The sequence below is a fragment of the Myotis daubentonii genome, chromosome 18, assembly GCF_963259705.1.
Source record: "Myotis daubentonii chromosome 18, mMyoDau2.1, whole genome shotgun sequence".
NCBI classification, from domain to species: domain Eukaryota; kingdom Metazoa; phylum Chordata; class Mammalia; order Chiroptera; family Vespertilionidae; genus Myotis; species Myotis daubentonii.
This window is the reverse complement of record NC_081857.1, coordinates 32047972-32064772: the sequence shown is the minus strand read 5'-3', so window position 1 is coordinate 32064772 and position 16801 is coordinate 32047972. Positions and strand designations below refer to the sequence as shown.

The window sequence follows — 16801 nt, the reverse complement described above, 5'->3', positions numbered from 1 at the left end:
ATATAACATTCATATATAACATATGCATAATATATTATAAGATACAAAAATTTAGATGTATATAGCTATTTTTGTATTGATTGTTTATGGGAAATATTATGAAGTCTATCTCTATGTACTAATATTAACCTACCATTGTCAATAATTTTTGCATAGGCATTTTTTGGAAGAGAAAACATCATTGAAAAATATCGCACACTGGGAAGTGGCATTTGAATTCTATTCAACAGGTTTTCCTATTCAATGAAGATTGTGCAGAAGCAGACTCAGCCTAGATCCCAGCAGAGAGCACCTCAGCCTGTCCAAGGAAACTCTTCCCAGCCTCCCAGGGGTTTGGCTCCACGTTCTGGTCTTGCCATTCTCTTTAAATAGCTCATAGAATGTCCTAGATGAATATTGTAGAGGGACCAGGAGTCAGGAAATCTGGATTTTTTTTTTACATAAGAAAGGACATATTATGATTTTTTTAAGTTATAAAAGAAACAGGCTAGGGTAGAACTTTTAATTAGCCTAAAACCTGCTGAAATAGAATACTCAGAAGGTCACTTTTATAACCATCGGTTTTAGACATAAGCGTGTCAGCATTGTGCAGCTGTGTGAAGGTGCCTGTCCTGGGAGACAAAAGCCACCTAACATTGATGCTTGAAGGCACCTTACTCATAGTACGGCCCAAACTGTGAGAACGAGATCCAGAGACAAGTTACACACAACAACATAACAGAGCTAGGAGAGAACCAGGTAAATGAATGCTACTGGGCAGTTGTTTTAGATTATTCTTTCTATGCTACTGGGCTGCAAGTTCATGGGATTGGATTGGCAGGCGGGGGTAGGGGGGTGGCGGAAGGGGGAGCACAGGGGGCGGGGCAGGCAGAGTCCGATTTGTGGAGCCACAGGTGATTTAGAGTTCGAAGGCAGCATAGCAGTCAAGATGACTTCCTGCTATAACCTAGGGTGACTGAACAGAGCTTGCTTAGAGGGAAACACGAGATTGCCTGCTCTTATTTATCTGTTTGTTTATGAATCTGCCAAAAATGTTGTCTCCTGTGCTCATGCCCCAAGCCTTATGGGGCTGCTTTGAATAGCAGTTGTTGATCTACCCATATTTTTAATGTGTGTGTTTACAGTTTCCAGCTATAAAAATCCACCCCAAAGCCTCTGGAGCAGGGGTGGGGAACGTCCAGCCCGTGGGCTGTAGAGGGCCCTTGAAATCATTTGGTCTGGCCCTGCCAAGGCATGAGGGGTGAGTTCATTAAATGTTTGCTCAAATATAGCAGGCTGATTTTTAAGTTGATAATTTTGTCTGGCCTGTGAACGATGCTATAAATATCCAATGGCCCTTGGCAGGAAAAAAGGTTCCCCACCCCTGCTCTAGAGTTAGCAAGCAAGAGAGAAAGAAGATCATGCTACTGATGGAGGGTGACTGGCCTTGGGACCCAGATGCTTGTCCCAAGAGGCTCACCTTGCTCTTGGAGGCTTCTCACCACCAAGGCTGCCTCACCAGGGCTGACATGGGGAATGCCTACCTATCTCAGGGCGTCCTACCTAACCTCTTCCCTCAGGCCTTTACCCTTTGGCCTCAGGAGGGCAAACCTATCAGATGAGAGAATGTAACCCATACAGCCACCATGGGTTCCAGCCACTCGCACAGTAGCAGGGGTATCGTCCAGTGATCCTCCTGAACAGATCTGATTTTGCATTTCCTTCCACATCCAGGAAGATGAATTTTGAGTTTACTTACATTCAGAGAACATGCTACCATCGTGGCCAAACTCTCTCCTCAGACGAATTAGGCAACCTTCAACCTTTAGCTCTTCCACCTTCAAATTTCCACCCTCAGATCCTGCTGACTTGCAGAGGGAAGTTTATCCGAGCATTCTAGAAAGCATAGGGGTCCCACATGGGATTGCACCAGCTTGATCTGCTTGGTCATATCCCGGTGAACCTGCCCACTAGTTGAAAAGCAAGAAGAAGAAAGGAAGGAGGAAGAGTTTCTAGTGGGAAAACATAACCAAATAAACAAACAGGAAGTCACCGAATTGCATCCAAAGTTTTATTCTTGCCAAAGTTTGGGGGTTGCGCTAACTCTGGCAGGCTGCCTTGATAAAGAAGCCAAGTGTGGAGGTGAAGCCATGAAGTTCTACATCACTGGGAAGACAGAGAGCAGGCAGGGATGGTGAAGGTTCAGCAGGTAAAGCAGGCATTGAGTTTGGGAGCAGAGCTGTGTTTCTGTATTTAACAGCAGCAGTCATCCTCGCGATGACAGCACGCAGGACCTTCTGACCTCATGGGAATAATTCCCAGACAGCAGATCCCAGAGCAGCACCCGGAGCAGCAGCACCCAGAGCTGCAGCACCCAGAATCCTCACAGCAGCCAGAATCCTCACAGCAGCCAGATGATCCTGAGTTGCAGTTTTGAGGCCGTTGGACCCACCGTCTGAGGGGGCTCACCCCGAAGGTCCGGGGAGCCAGGCAGCAGTAGCTGGTGGAACAGGGAGCAGAGCATGGATCAGGGACACAGCATGAGGCGCCCGAGCCACTTGCAGAAGACTGAATGTAGTAGCTCTGGGAAGAAGGGTACTGGACATAGTATGTCCGGGCCTGGTAGGGAGTTGGGTATTTCACGTAGGTCGTCTGGCACGGAGCTGGGCACTTCACGTACGTCTGGCAGGGAGTTGGGCATTTTACATAGGTTGTCTGGCATGGAGCTGGACACTGCACATACGTCTGGCAGGGAGCTGCACATTTCACATAGGCTGTCTGGCATGGAGCTGGGCACGCCACATAGGTTTGAGTTGGGCATGGAGCTGGGCATTTCACGCAGGTTTGAGTTGGGCATGGAGCTGGGCATTTCACGCAGGTTTTAGTTGTGCATGGAGCTGGGCATTTCACAGTGGTAACTTGAGAACTTTGTGCAACCCCCAGTCCCGAACCTTTCACACAAGATGGAGGGAACTGCACCTGCTTCTGCTGGTCACACATTTTTCCGTGCTTTGCAAAATCTGAAAAGAAAGGTTTAGTCAGAACTAGGATGTCCAGGGGCACCTGCAGCATCCCCTTTGGATAGAGTGGTCTGTGAGGAGTAGCCTTTCAAGAAGGTCATGGACACCCAGAAGCTGTCAACCTGGCATTCAGGTGGACTTGCTACCTTAGGCTCAGCTCTTGTTCTTTCATCTGGCCGTGTGACGTTGGATAAGGCACCCCTCATCGCTGGGCCTCAGTTTCCACCATGGAAAATGAAGGGCTTGCAAGAGTGATGTCTGCATTTCTGCCCAACTCTCCAAGCCTCCTCTTCCCTTACTCACTGTAGTGTCTGCACTATGAATGCTTCTTGGGAAATTGTTGTTTCCACTGAGTTTACCTTGCCATCGATTCATTCAAGAGTGGCTTTCCAATGTCACCCCAATAAAATTTAATTTAAAAAAAAGAAGAGTGGCTTTCCTTCCTCCTGCCCAGCCAGGCAGACACAGGGAAGGCAATTTCATGTCAATAGACCCCAAGCCAACAGGAGTCTCAAGCTGAACCTGACAGAGTCTAACAAGGCCAAATTTGAGTAAGTTTCCACCATTTTCTCTTTGGATAAGCTACTGTCACTTCACCTCATTAATGAATCCAAGAGAGGACGGCACAACTACATTCAGCAAGAGAAGAAGGTGACCCAGTTCACTGAAAAGCCCTTTTTCCATAGGCCTAATGGCTCAGTTCACCCCTCTACCTCTCCTCCAACCCTCCAGCCTCCTTTTCTACCAGCTACCGCCCTCAGCTTTCTTCAGCAGTGGCCCTCAATGCCTTGTCCCAACAACCCTCCTCCAGAGTTTTCCACGCCAACTCCATCACAGCTCTTTCATTCTGTTGTTATCCCAGGTACAGAGACTTACCCTCTGCTGACAGGAACACGACTGGAAGAAGCCAGTGATCTGAGGAGCTGGCAGTTGGAGAGACCTTTTATAGGGGAGTAGTGAGGCAATTTAATGGTATCTGAATGAAGCACCAGCAATCATGAGGACAAGGGCCAGCATTGCATTGGTGAGATTCCTCCCACTATGTCTAGCTCTTCAGTCAGAGGCAGAGCATGTCTCTGCTTGACATGCTCAGCCTAAACTTGAGATAAATGAAAAATCTAGATATAGATCAAATCTAGATATTTGAATTTACCTAAACATGAGATAAATGATTCTTGTTGCCTTCCTCATTAGACAAGTCAGTCTTCTTTTTCTACAAGTTAGGAGAGATGCTGATGAGATCTGTCCCCATGAAGTTGTTTCTAGGTCACTGGAGTCTTCAAGGACTTGTTAAGATGTGATCAGTGGCTCAATTTTTCACACTAGCTGTGCCAAGAGCTACTCTGCATTTGCCCAGACTAAATGAAGTGTTCTTTCTGAGGACTTTGATGGTAGTTCCTGCTGGTCTGGGTTACTGCACATGAAGAGTTTGTCTCAGTGGTCTCTGCCTCAATATGGCAGCAAGGCCTTCAAGAAATGCTTTGTTCCATGGACTGACAGATTATTCTATGTTTATTTGGGAAACAAGGTGAATTCTTGATGATCCCAAACTCCAGGATCTATATCTAGGCTCTTTCCCCACCTTCTCATGCCCTACGATCTGCCTCATTCTCATCTCTCTGAACCTCATTACCATGCCTAGATCCCCAAGAGCCCAGCACAGGGGGAATTCCAGCCAAAGAAACACCACACAATAAAATAATAGTAGAATATAACATTTAGTTGAATTCTCTTTATGTGCCAAACAGTTCATGAGACACATACACTTACAGATGGCCGTGTTGCTGAGACCCTGAAAGACTAAGGAAGTTACCCATTGTCACAAGCAAATAAGTAGAGAAGCTAGCATTAAATGTAGGCAGCTGGCCTTCATAAGCCATGACTTTTAGCACTACAATACATTACCTTTTATTTCTGGATATAGCTTTGTCCCTGAATCTCTGTCTCCTTTTCTTTCCCCAGTGCAGAGTATGTAGGAAGAGAGGTAGAAATAATATATATTTAGAACTTACTATGTACTAAATACCGTCCTACTGCTTTATCTGTGTTACTTCATTTGATCTTCATAATAACCCTGTGGTGTAGGCTATGTTAATCCTAGTTTTACAGAAAAGGAATCTAAGACCCAAAGGCTTAACTATTCCACCAAGGATATCCCGTTGGTAGGGAAGGGGGTATCATTGAACCCAAGCTTGTCTACTTTCAGAGCCCACACTCTTCCCACCAAGCCATGTTGAATTGCCCAGTGTGGAAGGTTAGCTTGCTCCTGAGCCTAGCACTGGTTCCAAATACTCATGCCCTCAGATCAGCCAGCCCAGGCCCCACCATGGTCCCTGTGGCCTTTCAGGTGAAAGATGCTTCTGCATTTCTCCATAATGGATCCCCAAACTCTCCAAGACCCGTAAGCCTTAAGGCTCTAAAATTTCCTAAATAAAAAGGAAAAAACACAACAACACAAACCCCTACTACTCCTTAGGCACTTCTCACTCCAACCCAGATCTTTCAAGGTCTGTCCCTGAATAGTTTGGAAGAGGCAAGAATAGGAGATTCTGCCCCAGACTTGGAAAGTTTCCTGTTTCCTCCTGCCATTTGTGCTTCTGGTAGGTTTGTAACACTCCATAGCTTCTTCTGAGAAGCCCACCAATCCCTCTCCCCAAGGGGATGGTGTAGTGGCGAGGAATGTGGTTTCAGGCCATTCCAGTACCTGCTCATCTAAGTGGCCCACATCAGTTAATACCTAGGCCCGATGTTTTCTGGAGGAAACGGAAAAGGGGTGATCTTTTATTGGGGCTGGACACTTCACATGGGATAGCTTTTCAAATTTAGTCCCCTTAAGAGTGTCTCAAATAAATAAGTAAACAAATAAATGTGCTCAAGCTCACATAACTAGAAGTGGTGGATTCAGAATTTGAACTCAGGTATAAGAGACTTAAAATTTACTGTCTTTTCCACCATAACATGCTGCTTCTAGTGTTAAAATCCACAATGTTTTAGGAACTATACCTTCCAGCACCTAACAGACACAGTTAAGAAGCCCACTACCTTACACGTAGGATGGGCAGCCCCACTTTACAGGGGAGAAAATGTCCTAGAAGGCCAGTATTTTAGGGCATGGCAACGAAACCAGAGAGAGCATTCAAGGCACAAATGGAACTAAGCCCTTGTCCTGATTCTGCCACTGCCTCACAAAGTAATTCCACTGTGGCCTGCGGTCTCTCCCACTCACTTATTAAATTTCTTGGGATAACTCTGGTTAATAATATTATATAATTTTAAATGTACAAGATTATAATTCGACATCTGTGTACTCTAATGTGTGTTCCCCATCCAAATTTTAGTCTTCTTTCATCACCATATATTTGACCCCCTTTACCCACTTTGCCCACCCCCTGTCCCTCTTCCTCTCTGGTAGACACCATCCTGCTGTCTGTACTATGAGTTTGTCTTATTAGTTCCTTTGTTACTTTTTTTCATATTCCCCATATGAGTGAAATAATATGGGTTTTGTCTTTTTCCATCAGTTATTCCACTTAGCATAATACTCTTGAGATCCATAATGTTGTCACAAATGGCAGTATTTTATCTTTTTTATAACTGAGTAGTGGTCCATTATATTGACATATATATCATATCCATCCACTCTAAAATAAAGAGTTAGATGAGGCCCCTTCTGGGATAATCTATGATTGTGGAAGTCTAATCTACAAAGGAAATGTACATTTCCACATTCTAGTCATCCATGGAGTTATTCCCACTAGACCATAATTCCATGCATTGGCAACTATGGGCATGTTCACTGGGTATCACCTGGCTCTAGCACAGGACCTGGGAACCATTGACTAGACAAACAGAGAAATGAAATAGATGCATGAATGGGGATGCTTTACACTGATGGTAGAACCTAGACCACCTTCCTTACCCAATGTGGTGAGAGCCCATTCTGCTGTTAGCCAATCTGTGTGTCCTGTATCATCTGTGAGCTCTGATTGGATCACTTCCTGCTCTGCGTGGTCAGGCTCTCACTAATGGGTTTGACATCTTCAAGCAGCACTAACATCACCAGTGAGAGATGCCGCTTCCATGTGCCACCAAAACAGGTGGGTGGGTTGTGTCCCACCCATTTTACAGCCTGAGAAGGCAAGGCATTGGTGAAGCCAGATGACGGGTACAAGTGCCAGGGTGAATCACAGGGCTATCTTCAAACATATCTTTGGACACAAGCTCATAAAATCAGAGACTTGTGGACTCATGCAATAGTAGTTTAGTAGACTCACGGGTTAAGAGAATTAGGAATTCACAGAATCAGAATCCTGGCATCTCTGAGGTACAGGGGACTAACACACGTCATTGGTCTGACCCCTGCCAGGAGAGACAGATCATCTGACCTAATGGGCTATTCTTCTTAAGATTTTCTGGTCTTTAAAAATTCTCTACAGTCCCTCTGGTTAGCTCATTTCAGGACTTACTACCATCTTCATAGTCAGGAACTGTATACTAGAGTATCTCTAAGGTTCCTTAGAGACTCAGCATCCACAAATCCTGACATTAATTACATGTTTGAAGCTGTGCTCCTCAGTTCACAAACCAAACCAAGATTTTAACTCAATGGTACCACCAGCCCCAATCAGGAGATCAGAGCGGGAGTTGCCCAAGTTGGCCTGTTGCTCCCTGAGGGCAGGGCCTGGGGCTCCTCTCATCCTGGGAGCTTCCTTTGACCAGGGTCTAGAGATGTTCTGAGGGCAAAATCTGGGTCCTGTGTGTGTGTGTGTGAAAAAGAAGTGGAAGGAATTAAGAAGCCACACACCTAGATGAGAGAGAGAGAGAGAGAGAGAGAGAGAGAGAGAGAGAGAGGACACAGGAACATTGTATGCAGTAAGAAATGTCACTTCTGTGTCTGAGACTAGAAGATAGTGCAGAGGCCCCTCCCTCAGAGCCCGTGTCCATGTGTGTCTCTCTTCTGGGCTCAGTTCTGACACTTGCCCCAGAACCCCTGCACCATTATTTCAGAGACAATCAAGGATTTCTCCTAGATTATCAAGATATCATATTGGACAGCTGGCAAGGACCTTTACGGGCACTGGGCTCAGCCCTTATATTGTATCAGGCCCACAGGAGGGAAGAAACTTGCTCAAGGCCACACAACCAGGTAGGAGCAGACACCAGACAGGAATCTCTGAATCCCATCCAGGTCACAAACCATTACAACATTTGGTCACTGGACAGGCTTGCTAGGGAGCGCCCTTATCTGGCCGCCTCCTTGCCTCCCTCCACTCTCCCAAACCCGCCATGTTTATTTTGTTCACACCTATAGCCTTAGATCTTAAAACTGCTCTTGGGACAGAAAAAATAACCAACAAATATCTTTTGGATGAAAAGTCCAAGCAAATATTAATGTGAAATAAAGCATGTGCCTAACATGTGAGCCAGTACTAAGCGACTGTTGGTTAGTTTTGCTGGTATTTCTACCTTTTATCCACCATCAACCATATGCAATAATCCTAGTTGCGTTCAGTCCTGAGCAAAAGGACTGAAGACAGGTGGGCAGGGTAAGAAATAAGGCTTTTCTTTTAATTCAGAAGAATTTCAGCCTAGAAAGGCTGTGACTCTGTCACATGAGCCCCTGGTCAGGCCAGCCACCACTTTCCACCCATTTTGGAAAGCACCAGAAAATCACCATTTCTCTCTCTCTCCCTCCTTCTTTCTCCCTCAATATTTTTGTCTCTTGTGCTTGCATACACGTGCACATGCACACACACTCAGGCACACATGCACTCTGATAACCATTTTAAAAAGTGAGTTTTCTTAACATACAAGATAATGAGTTGTACAGAAGGAATTCTTCTCACAATTAAAACCCAAATCACTAAGGCAAAAAACCTCCACAAAATCAAAAACATTTTTTTCTGTCCCAGACCACAGATATCTAGAATGAGAAAATTTAGCATATGGAAAGTTCCCTCTGGGAGCCAACTCTTTTTTTTAAAATATATTTTATTGATTTTTCACAGAGAGGAAAGGAGAGGGATAGAGAGTTAGAAACATCGATGAGAGAGAAACATCGATCAGCTGCCTCTTGCATACCCCCAACTGGGGATGTGCCCGCAACCAAGGTACATGCCCTTGGCAGGAATCAAACCTGGGACCCTTCAGCCCGCAGGGCGACGCTTTATCCACTGAGCCAAACTGGTCAGGGCGGAGCCAACTCTTTTTATATATTTATAAGATTTATATTTTTTAACTTTATTTTATTTGATTTTAATATTTTTATTGATTTCAGAGAGGAAGGGAGAGGGAGAGAGATATAAAAAACATCAATGATGAAAGAGAATCATTGATCAGCTGCCTCCTGCATTCCCCACACTGGGGATCAAGCCCATAACGCAGTGACCTCCTGGTTCATAGGTCAATGCTAAACCACTGAGCCACGCCAACTGGGTCATAAGATATATTTTTTATTCATTTTCTCACAAGGCATCTACAATCACCTACCTTAAAACATAGATGTTTAATAATGACACAGTTGATTCTGGTGTTGATAATGAATTTGATAACAAGGACATGGAAGATGACTCACTTCCAAGCTTGCATTTCTCCCCTTGAAGGACCAGGAACTAACTGCCTTCATGACAACTTCTGCTACCAACTCAGACTGTCTGCATTGGGTAGAGGTGGGAAAAGAGTTTCCTGGTAAGTATCTCTCTAGGAATGTCCTTCTGTCACCCCATCTCTCCCCACTAATACAATGCTGCAGTCACGTCACTCAAAACTCAGATGAGAGTCTATGGAAATAGGGATGAGATCATGGGCTACAGGAACAGTTATCATAACAACTGTTATCATAACAACCTCAACCACATCTGTGCCTTTAATCTGTGACTAACACTGCCCCGGTCCTATGAAAAATAGACAAACTTTAGATTCTGCCCTCACTGAGCTCACAATTTAATTGGAGAAAGATGCAGAGACACCTAGATGGTAATGCTGACCCTCAACACAAGAGAAACCAGTAGACAGGGCATGACTGCAGGCAAATTCAGGAATCAACACCATGTTTATCAGTAGGCAGTTTTTTTAAATGCTGCCAGGACACCACAGTAGAACAATTGATTTGAAATTTCTGGGTATTCCCACAACAGTATTTTTTTTAAGATAACTAGTTTCTTGTATGTATAATTGGAGATAAAAGCCAATGATCATTCTAGACTTAGAGGAAGAGATCCATGTTGAAAAAATCTGTTAAAACTTCATGGAAGAGGCAAGGAAGACACTGGGTACTTAAGGTTGTACAAAAATGACTTCAATGGTTGTCAAACTGTGGTCCTGTAGAGGATTAGCATCATAGGTGCATAAGGAAATGTGTGTTTTTTAAGAAAATGAACAGATAGTCCTTTTTTTGCAATTCACAAAAATATTAATGCTCAACATGCTCTCAATTGTATGTTAAATATATTTTTATTTAGCATACAATTCACAAATGCCTGCATAAATAAGCATCATAAACAAAATAACTACTAAAATGGAAAAAATAATAGGAAAATTCAAGAGTGTGATAGCTTGCACACATGATTGTCCCAGATTTTGCACAATATTTAACTAGTTAAATACTCCTAGTGTAGATTTAATTTGCAAATAACACAAAGATAGACTTAGAGAGTAAAAAATATAACAATTTATTTGAACATAGTTAGAATTAGAAAATTCTCTGAATTGATCACAGGCTATATATAAGCAGGCTCTGGTTTTAATTTATGAATAGAAATGGTCCTTTACATAAGCCCTATTAAACATGAAATACTTATAAGTCACCTGAATAAAAATTATTCATAAAACTATAAAATGAGTAGTATTATAAAATACTGCAAAAGAGTTGAATTATGATAACTTGTTCCATTCTCTTAGAATGGAAGAATAATTTATATAATAAATAAAACACCAAACAAAATTTGTAGAGTTTTCTGGGGACATGAATCACTAAACTACTCAAGTTAATAACTTTTAAAATCTTATGTAATCAATAAGAAAATACTGAGAGCTTAGAGATTAATGGCAATAGCTTTTCTTAATTACAAAGTAGATAATTCAAAGGAACAATAAATATTTAGAAAAATAGAGAATAACAATTTTAAACAATAAAGTATAATTTCATATCCATCATTGACGCTTTTAAAGAGCTATATCCAATTCTGGATTAGATGCATTAAAACTACCCTCATATATTTCTGTTGCAACAGTTTTATAATCAATTTTAAATCTGGAGATTGAATTTTAGATAATGTTCTAAAATATAAACAAAATTCAGAAATTTAAGATGTTAATTTTTGTATTATTTATAATCATAAACACACAAACTCTAGAAACAAATATAGAATAATAAAATGTTGATTAAACAAGTATGTTGTAAGTCTACAGTTATCCTCATCAGGAAGTGGTCATGATCACAAGGAGGTAATGTCTAGGAGACCTGTGGAGCTTCCGTTCTGCCCCTATGTGTCTGAATCTACCCACCCATCACCTGGGCCCCCTGCCTTGACTGATGGGTCCTTATCACACTTCCCTGGAGCAGCTCTGAATTGAAGACAGAGCTAATTTTGCATTTGCTCCACGCCACAATGGAAGAAGTCCAGTAAATTAAAAGTCTTGTTGTAAGTAGATTCCAAGGACTCCAGCTCTGAGAAGGAACTTAAATACAATGAAATGAAACACAATTCAATCATAAAATTTGAGCGTTATTGTTGAGTAGGGTTTATAAGATCAAGAGAAAATCTGAGTCTACATAAAACATGTTGAACCCAAGAGGTACCGGACAAAATGGAAGGGGAGAGAAAGAACCATAAGGCTGGGCCAGGCCCACGATTATTTGGTATTTGGGTCTTCCTTTATTGCTTCTTAGTGGTCCTCAGGGCCCAACTCAGCAGCAGCTCCCAGAATGCTGGCAACAGCCAGGTCCCTTCCCCACCCTCCCATGACCCCAAGGCCTCATAGTCACAGCAGCCTGAGCTCTGGGGCTCTAAGATTCTGCTTTCCTCTTTGTCAGTCCCTGAGAGACTGCCAGGGACGTGTGTCCCTGAACCTGGTAGCAGTGCCTGGTAGCAGTGACCAGTGGAGAAAGGGGGAGAAAGAAACAGTAACACTGAGCTCTCCATTTTCATAGTTTGCTTCCTCCCACACTGGGCTCTTGGCCCAAAGTTAAGAAAATGGGGAACATGAATACCGAGGCAACTAGCAGTTGCTCTTGCAGTAGGAAAAAATGGGTGGGCCACTGGCTACCTAGAAGCAGGAAAACCTGGGTGTCCTGCATCATATCTGATATCTGACAGAAACACACCTGTGATCTTCATCACAAAGACTGAGGAAACTCACACCTACAATGCCACCTCAATGGACCAACATGAGAGGGCGCCAATGTGAGGTGAGGATGGAAATTTCAATTTGGCAATTACCTGGGAGTTTCCAAAGGTGTAGCTCTGAAGGGGTGTGCCCTGCATTTACCGGGCGGGAGCCACTCACTGACTTGGCCTTACCTATAATTGACTTGGCTTCACCTATAATTGAGGAAAACTATGAAAATGTTGAAAAGTCCCATTTGAAGGGGCTCACCCAGCTATGGATACTTCTTTGCTTCTTCTTAAGTCCCAGACATCATGGTTGGAGCCCAGCACCCTAGGGCTCTGGCAATTTTGTGAATAGAAACCAGAACTAAGGACAGAGGAGGAGCAAAGGAAAAGGAGCCCAGGTCCTTGTTGGCATCATGCAGCTACCAAGAAGCCATGAGAAATAAAATTAATCCTCTAGTTTATGTAAGCACGGTTATTTCAGGTTTCTGTGATTAAAGCCAAACTGAATTTCTAACATAGATAAATACAAAACCAAGCTATGATACAGATACAGACAGGTTGGAATTATACTATAAGCAGAAGAAGCAGATCAAGGAGCCTCTCATCACAAAAGGAGTTCAAGAGGCCCCGGTAACATGAGGAGTTGGGGAGTGTGTGTGGGAGGGGGTGGTTGCTCTCACTGTAAGTGGACCTTGGTATCATGAACCCTGAGAGAAAAACAAACAACAAAACAAAAAACCTACTAAGAAGGGTGGTTACCTGGGCTCAAATAAAAAATAAAAATAAAAAATCAAAGCCTAGCAGCCATTTCTTCACAGGGCCTCTCACACAAAATGCGCTTAGCAGAGAAGCCTGTGCATTCAACTGCCAGCCTACAGTCTCCGCTATCTGAGCCAGCCCTTATAAAGATTTCCTGGAATCCTCTTTCAACCAATAGAACTAAGGCTTTTCCTGTCCAATCAGAACTGTGCAGCTCTGACCAATCAGAGAGGCTCTATTTTGACCAATCAGGACAGTGCTTCTTGGACCAATCAAACTGCCTGGATTTGGAGCCCTTATTTACATGAAGACAGACCAATCAGAGACCAGGGGCAGAGACTACTGTCTATATGAGCCAGCTCCCCTCTGGCTCTAAGAGCATTTTTCCTTTCTGTGGAAGACTGGAGACTATGTCTCTGCTGGTGATTTAAAGCAGTGAAGATGTCTCCCCAGAGGAAGCAGAGCATACAGCACCCAGCAAATAAGGGAGGAGCTGAGTTGACCAGCTGGCCTGCCACCCCCAACACACACCCCCTCACCGCACCTCCACTCCCCCATCCCACCCTCCATCTCACAGTGCACTGTTTTCATAGCAGTGCTGTAGCACTTTTACACAGGCATGTAGCACTTTTATCACAGTTTAGTTGTTTGCATAAAGTCTCCTTTTCCACACCTGAAGGTGGGGATTCCTGTTGGTGTTCAATGACCATCACTTTACAGAATCCAAGTCATTTTAGACTTTATTGACCTCAAACTAGTTTAAATTCCTTTTGAAGTGTTTGTATATACAATTCTTATTGTAACTATTTAATATTGTCTCTTCCACTGGTTTAAAAGCTTTATATACAATACACAATGCCTACCTCACTTGAGGTCTCCAGTGACTCTTTACTAGATAATCAAAGAATGAGAGAGCAATTACAGGAAGAACTTTGTAGAAAGCAAGTGATGCAAATTAGATGTTAACTTATAATAAATTTATAGATGCTGAAGAGGATAATGGTGATGTTGGAGACATCAGTGACTAAATTTCTGAGTCAACCTCCGCCTGCTCTTGCTTCTACAGGTGACACCTGGTGGTGGTAAAGGGCATGTTCATTGAAGGTTATGTCCTTGACATTTAGACCTCCTCTTTCCCTTACCGCATCTTTGTTGAATAAGATGTCAGTGTTTACATGTTTCCTGTTAATGTTAGATATTTAGACTAATGTTTCCTTAACTATAAATGCTGCTGTAGACCTGCTTTAATAATTTTCTTTGTGTGCATATACAAGTGTTTGATCACTTAAGATAAACATTTTAATTGTTGAGACAAAGAGTAAATCATTTTTGTTGTAATAGTTATGGAAAGTGTAACTCCAGTGACTACAATTGTCTTCATATCCTGATTTCAGTTCTGTGGATATACACTCAGAAGTGGGGTTACTGGATCATATAGTAGTTCTTATCCCCATCAAAGCCTTAACAGCATTTTTATAGAAATAGAAAAACAATTCTAAAATTTATATGAAACCACAAAAGACTGCAGATCGTCAAAGCAATCTTGAGGGGGGAAAAAATAAAGCCGGAGTCATCACATATCCTGATTTCAAAAAAATATTACAAAGCTACTGTAATTAAAACAGTATTGTACTGGCATAAAGATAGATCTATAGACCAATGGAACAGAATAGAGTCTAATAATAAAACCAGGTATCTATGTATATATAGTCAACTGATCTTTGACAAGGGTGCCAAGCATACACAATGGGGAACAGTCTCTTCAATAAACAGTGTTGAGAAAACTGGATGTTCAGATGAAAAAAAAAAGAAAAGAAATTGAGCTTAACTCAAAATGGATTAAAGGCTTTAACCTAAGACCTGAAAGTAAATCTCCAGAGAAACATGCAGGGAAAAAGCTTCCAGACATCAGTCTTCGCTATGATTTCTTGGCTATGATTTCACAGGCAACAAAAGCAAATATAGACAAGTGGGACTAAATTAGATTTAAAATCTTCTGCATAATGAGCAATCAACAGAGTGAAAAGGCAACCTACGGAGTGAGAGAAAATATTTTCAAACCAGGTATCTGAGGTTAGAGAAATGTACAGGGTTCCAATCTGTAATCCCATGAGACATTTCCTATGTCCTCTTTCTTCTCACTTTTCTCAGAGCCTCCCTTTGCAGAACACCCCATCTATCTATTCCCTCAAGGAAAACCCTTAGTTCAGTGTCTCAGAGCTGACTAACTTTGCAGGTTGCTTCTCTCTCTAAAGTCAGTCATTTGTAGGTTGACTTGATCTTCCTCCCTTAGACCTTTCTTTCTGCCTCCAGGCCCTCGTCCTCTTTGGTCTCATTCTTCTCAATTTCTGATCTTCCCTACCACCTCAATATGGACAGGGGATCCGATGTTAGATAATTGCTCCCCACACTGTGACACAAGAAAAGTCAGCCCTTTGCTGACAGTGTTCTCAGCAACCACTCTCCACTCCGCTCCCTCCCACCCTCAGTCACCCAGGGCCTCTCCTGTGAGAAAAATCCCACCCACTCATTGTTCAGCCCCACATCAGGATATCTCCTGGTGCTGGGATGCTGGACCTTCAGGAGCTGCAGGAGGCAGGCCCCCTGCAGCCTTGGGAGAAGCAGTCAAACAACAAGTGAGAGTCAGGTGGAGAGAACAGGCTTTATTTCTCTACCTGGTTAGACACATGGGTTAACACTGAGAGGAGGGGCTGCCCAGAAGCTTGGAAAATACATGCCTCGCATCTTCTGGGGAGTGCTCACCCCTCCCCCAAGAACATTTCAGCAACCAGCCTGGGAATATTAGAATGGGGTGTCTGGGAGAGGCTGGGTCTGACTGGGGCTTTTCCTCTGGCTTCTTGTCTCTTCTCAAGTCGCTTGTCTCAGCATCAGATCCAGGTCAGCAGCAGCCCCCAGAGCTGTGGCCACAGCCCGAGGCCCCAGGATGCTGACCACTGCCAGTGTCACAGGACTCGGAGCTCTGGCGCCTGCAGCGGTGGGACCTGCGGTGATGCCTGTGGTGGCTCAGGCAGCAGCCACCCTCCGAGGAGCTGGGGCCACAGACGCCCCCAGAGCTCAGAGCACAGCCAGAGGGGGCTGTGGGCAAACACTGTGCTGGGCTCTTGGGGGGGCACTTCGGGGAGGGACACTTGGGGGTGCACTTGGGAGGGGGCTGGCACTGCTGCTGGTTCTGCTGGCAGGACATCTCGACAGGAACTTGACCTTGAACAAATAAAAGACATTTTGAGCTCAAAAGCTTCAGAAGTTTCAATGTCTCCTCCCCACAGCTTTTGTCAAACACTCATCCTCCATGATGACCAAGCTGCCTGCTAAGTCAAGCTCTGAGGAAAAGAAAGGGGAACACGGAGGGGCCACAGGCGTTTGGATAAAACCCCTTCAAGGATGCCAGATGGGCCCATGTGCACCCCTGACAGCATACTCAGCAGGAATGGGAAGGAGTCCTCAGGACCTTGGTTTTGGGGCTCACAGCCCCCTGACAGGTGCCTGAGTGGCTCCTTTCTCACCATCCCTATCCCCCACTGCTGCCCACTGTGGGCCTCTTCCCCCTGGTTCCATTCAGATCTGAGCCTCTCTTCCTATACTCCCGGCTGAGGTCTGTCCCCTGCCAGACACTCACCGGATGCAGAGGAGGCAGGAGAAGCTGTTCTCGGGGAGGCTGTGGATGGGGAGCCCAGGGCAGGAGCCCTT

General features: G+C 43.9%; 2 protein-coding genes across 2 annotated transcripts; both read right to left on the bottom strand.

The window, feature by feature from the left end:
- Window positions 1-2044: 2044 nt before the first annotated feature.
- Window positions 2045-3896, bottom strand: KPLCE (KPRP N-terminal and LCE C-terminal like protein). The gene is made up of 2 exons (XM_059673732.1): window positions 3876-3896; window positions 2045-2999 (listed from the first exon to the last, which is right to left on the bottom strand). The coding sequence occupies exon 2, from the start codon at window positions 2977-2979 to the stop codon at window positions 2233-2235; it is 747 nt and encodes a 248-aa protein (XP_059529715.1). The 5' UTR covers window positions 2980-2999; window positions 3876-3896; the 3' UTR covers window positions 2045-2232.
- Window positions 3897-15741: 11845 nt separating this feature from the next.
- On the bottom strand, window positions 15742-16801 carry LOC132220481 (late cornified envelope protein 3D-like). Its single transcript, XM_059673618.1, has 2 exons — window positions 16731-16801; window positions 15742-16315 (listed from the first exon to the last, which is right to left on the bottom strand). Exon 2 carries the CDS (start codon window positions 16296-16298, stop codon window positions 15993-15995), a length of 306 nt encoding a protein of 101 aa, XP_059529601.1. The 5' UTR covers window positions 16299-16315; window positions 16731-16801; the 3' UTR covers window positions 15742-15992.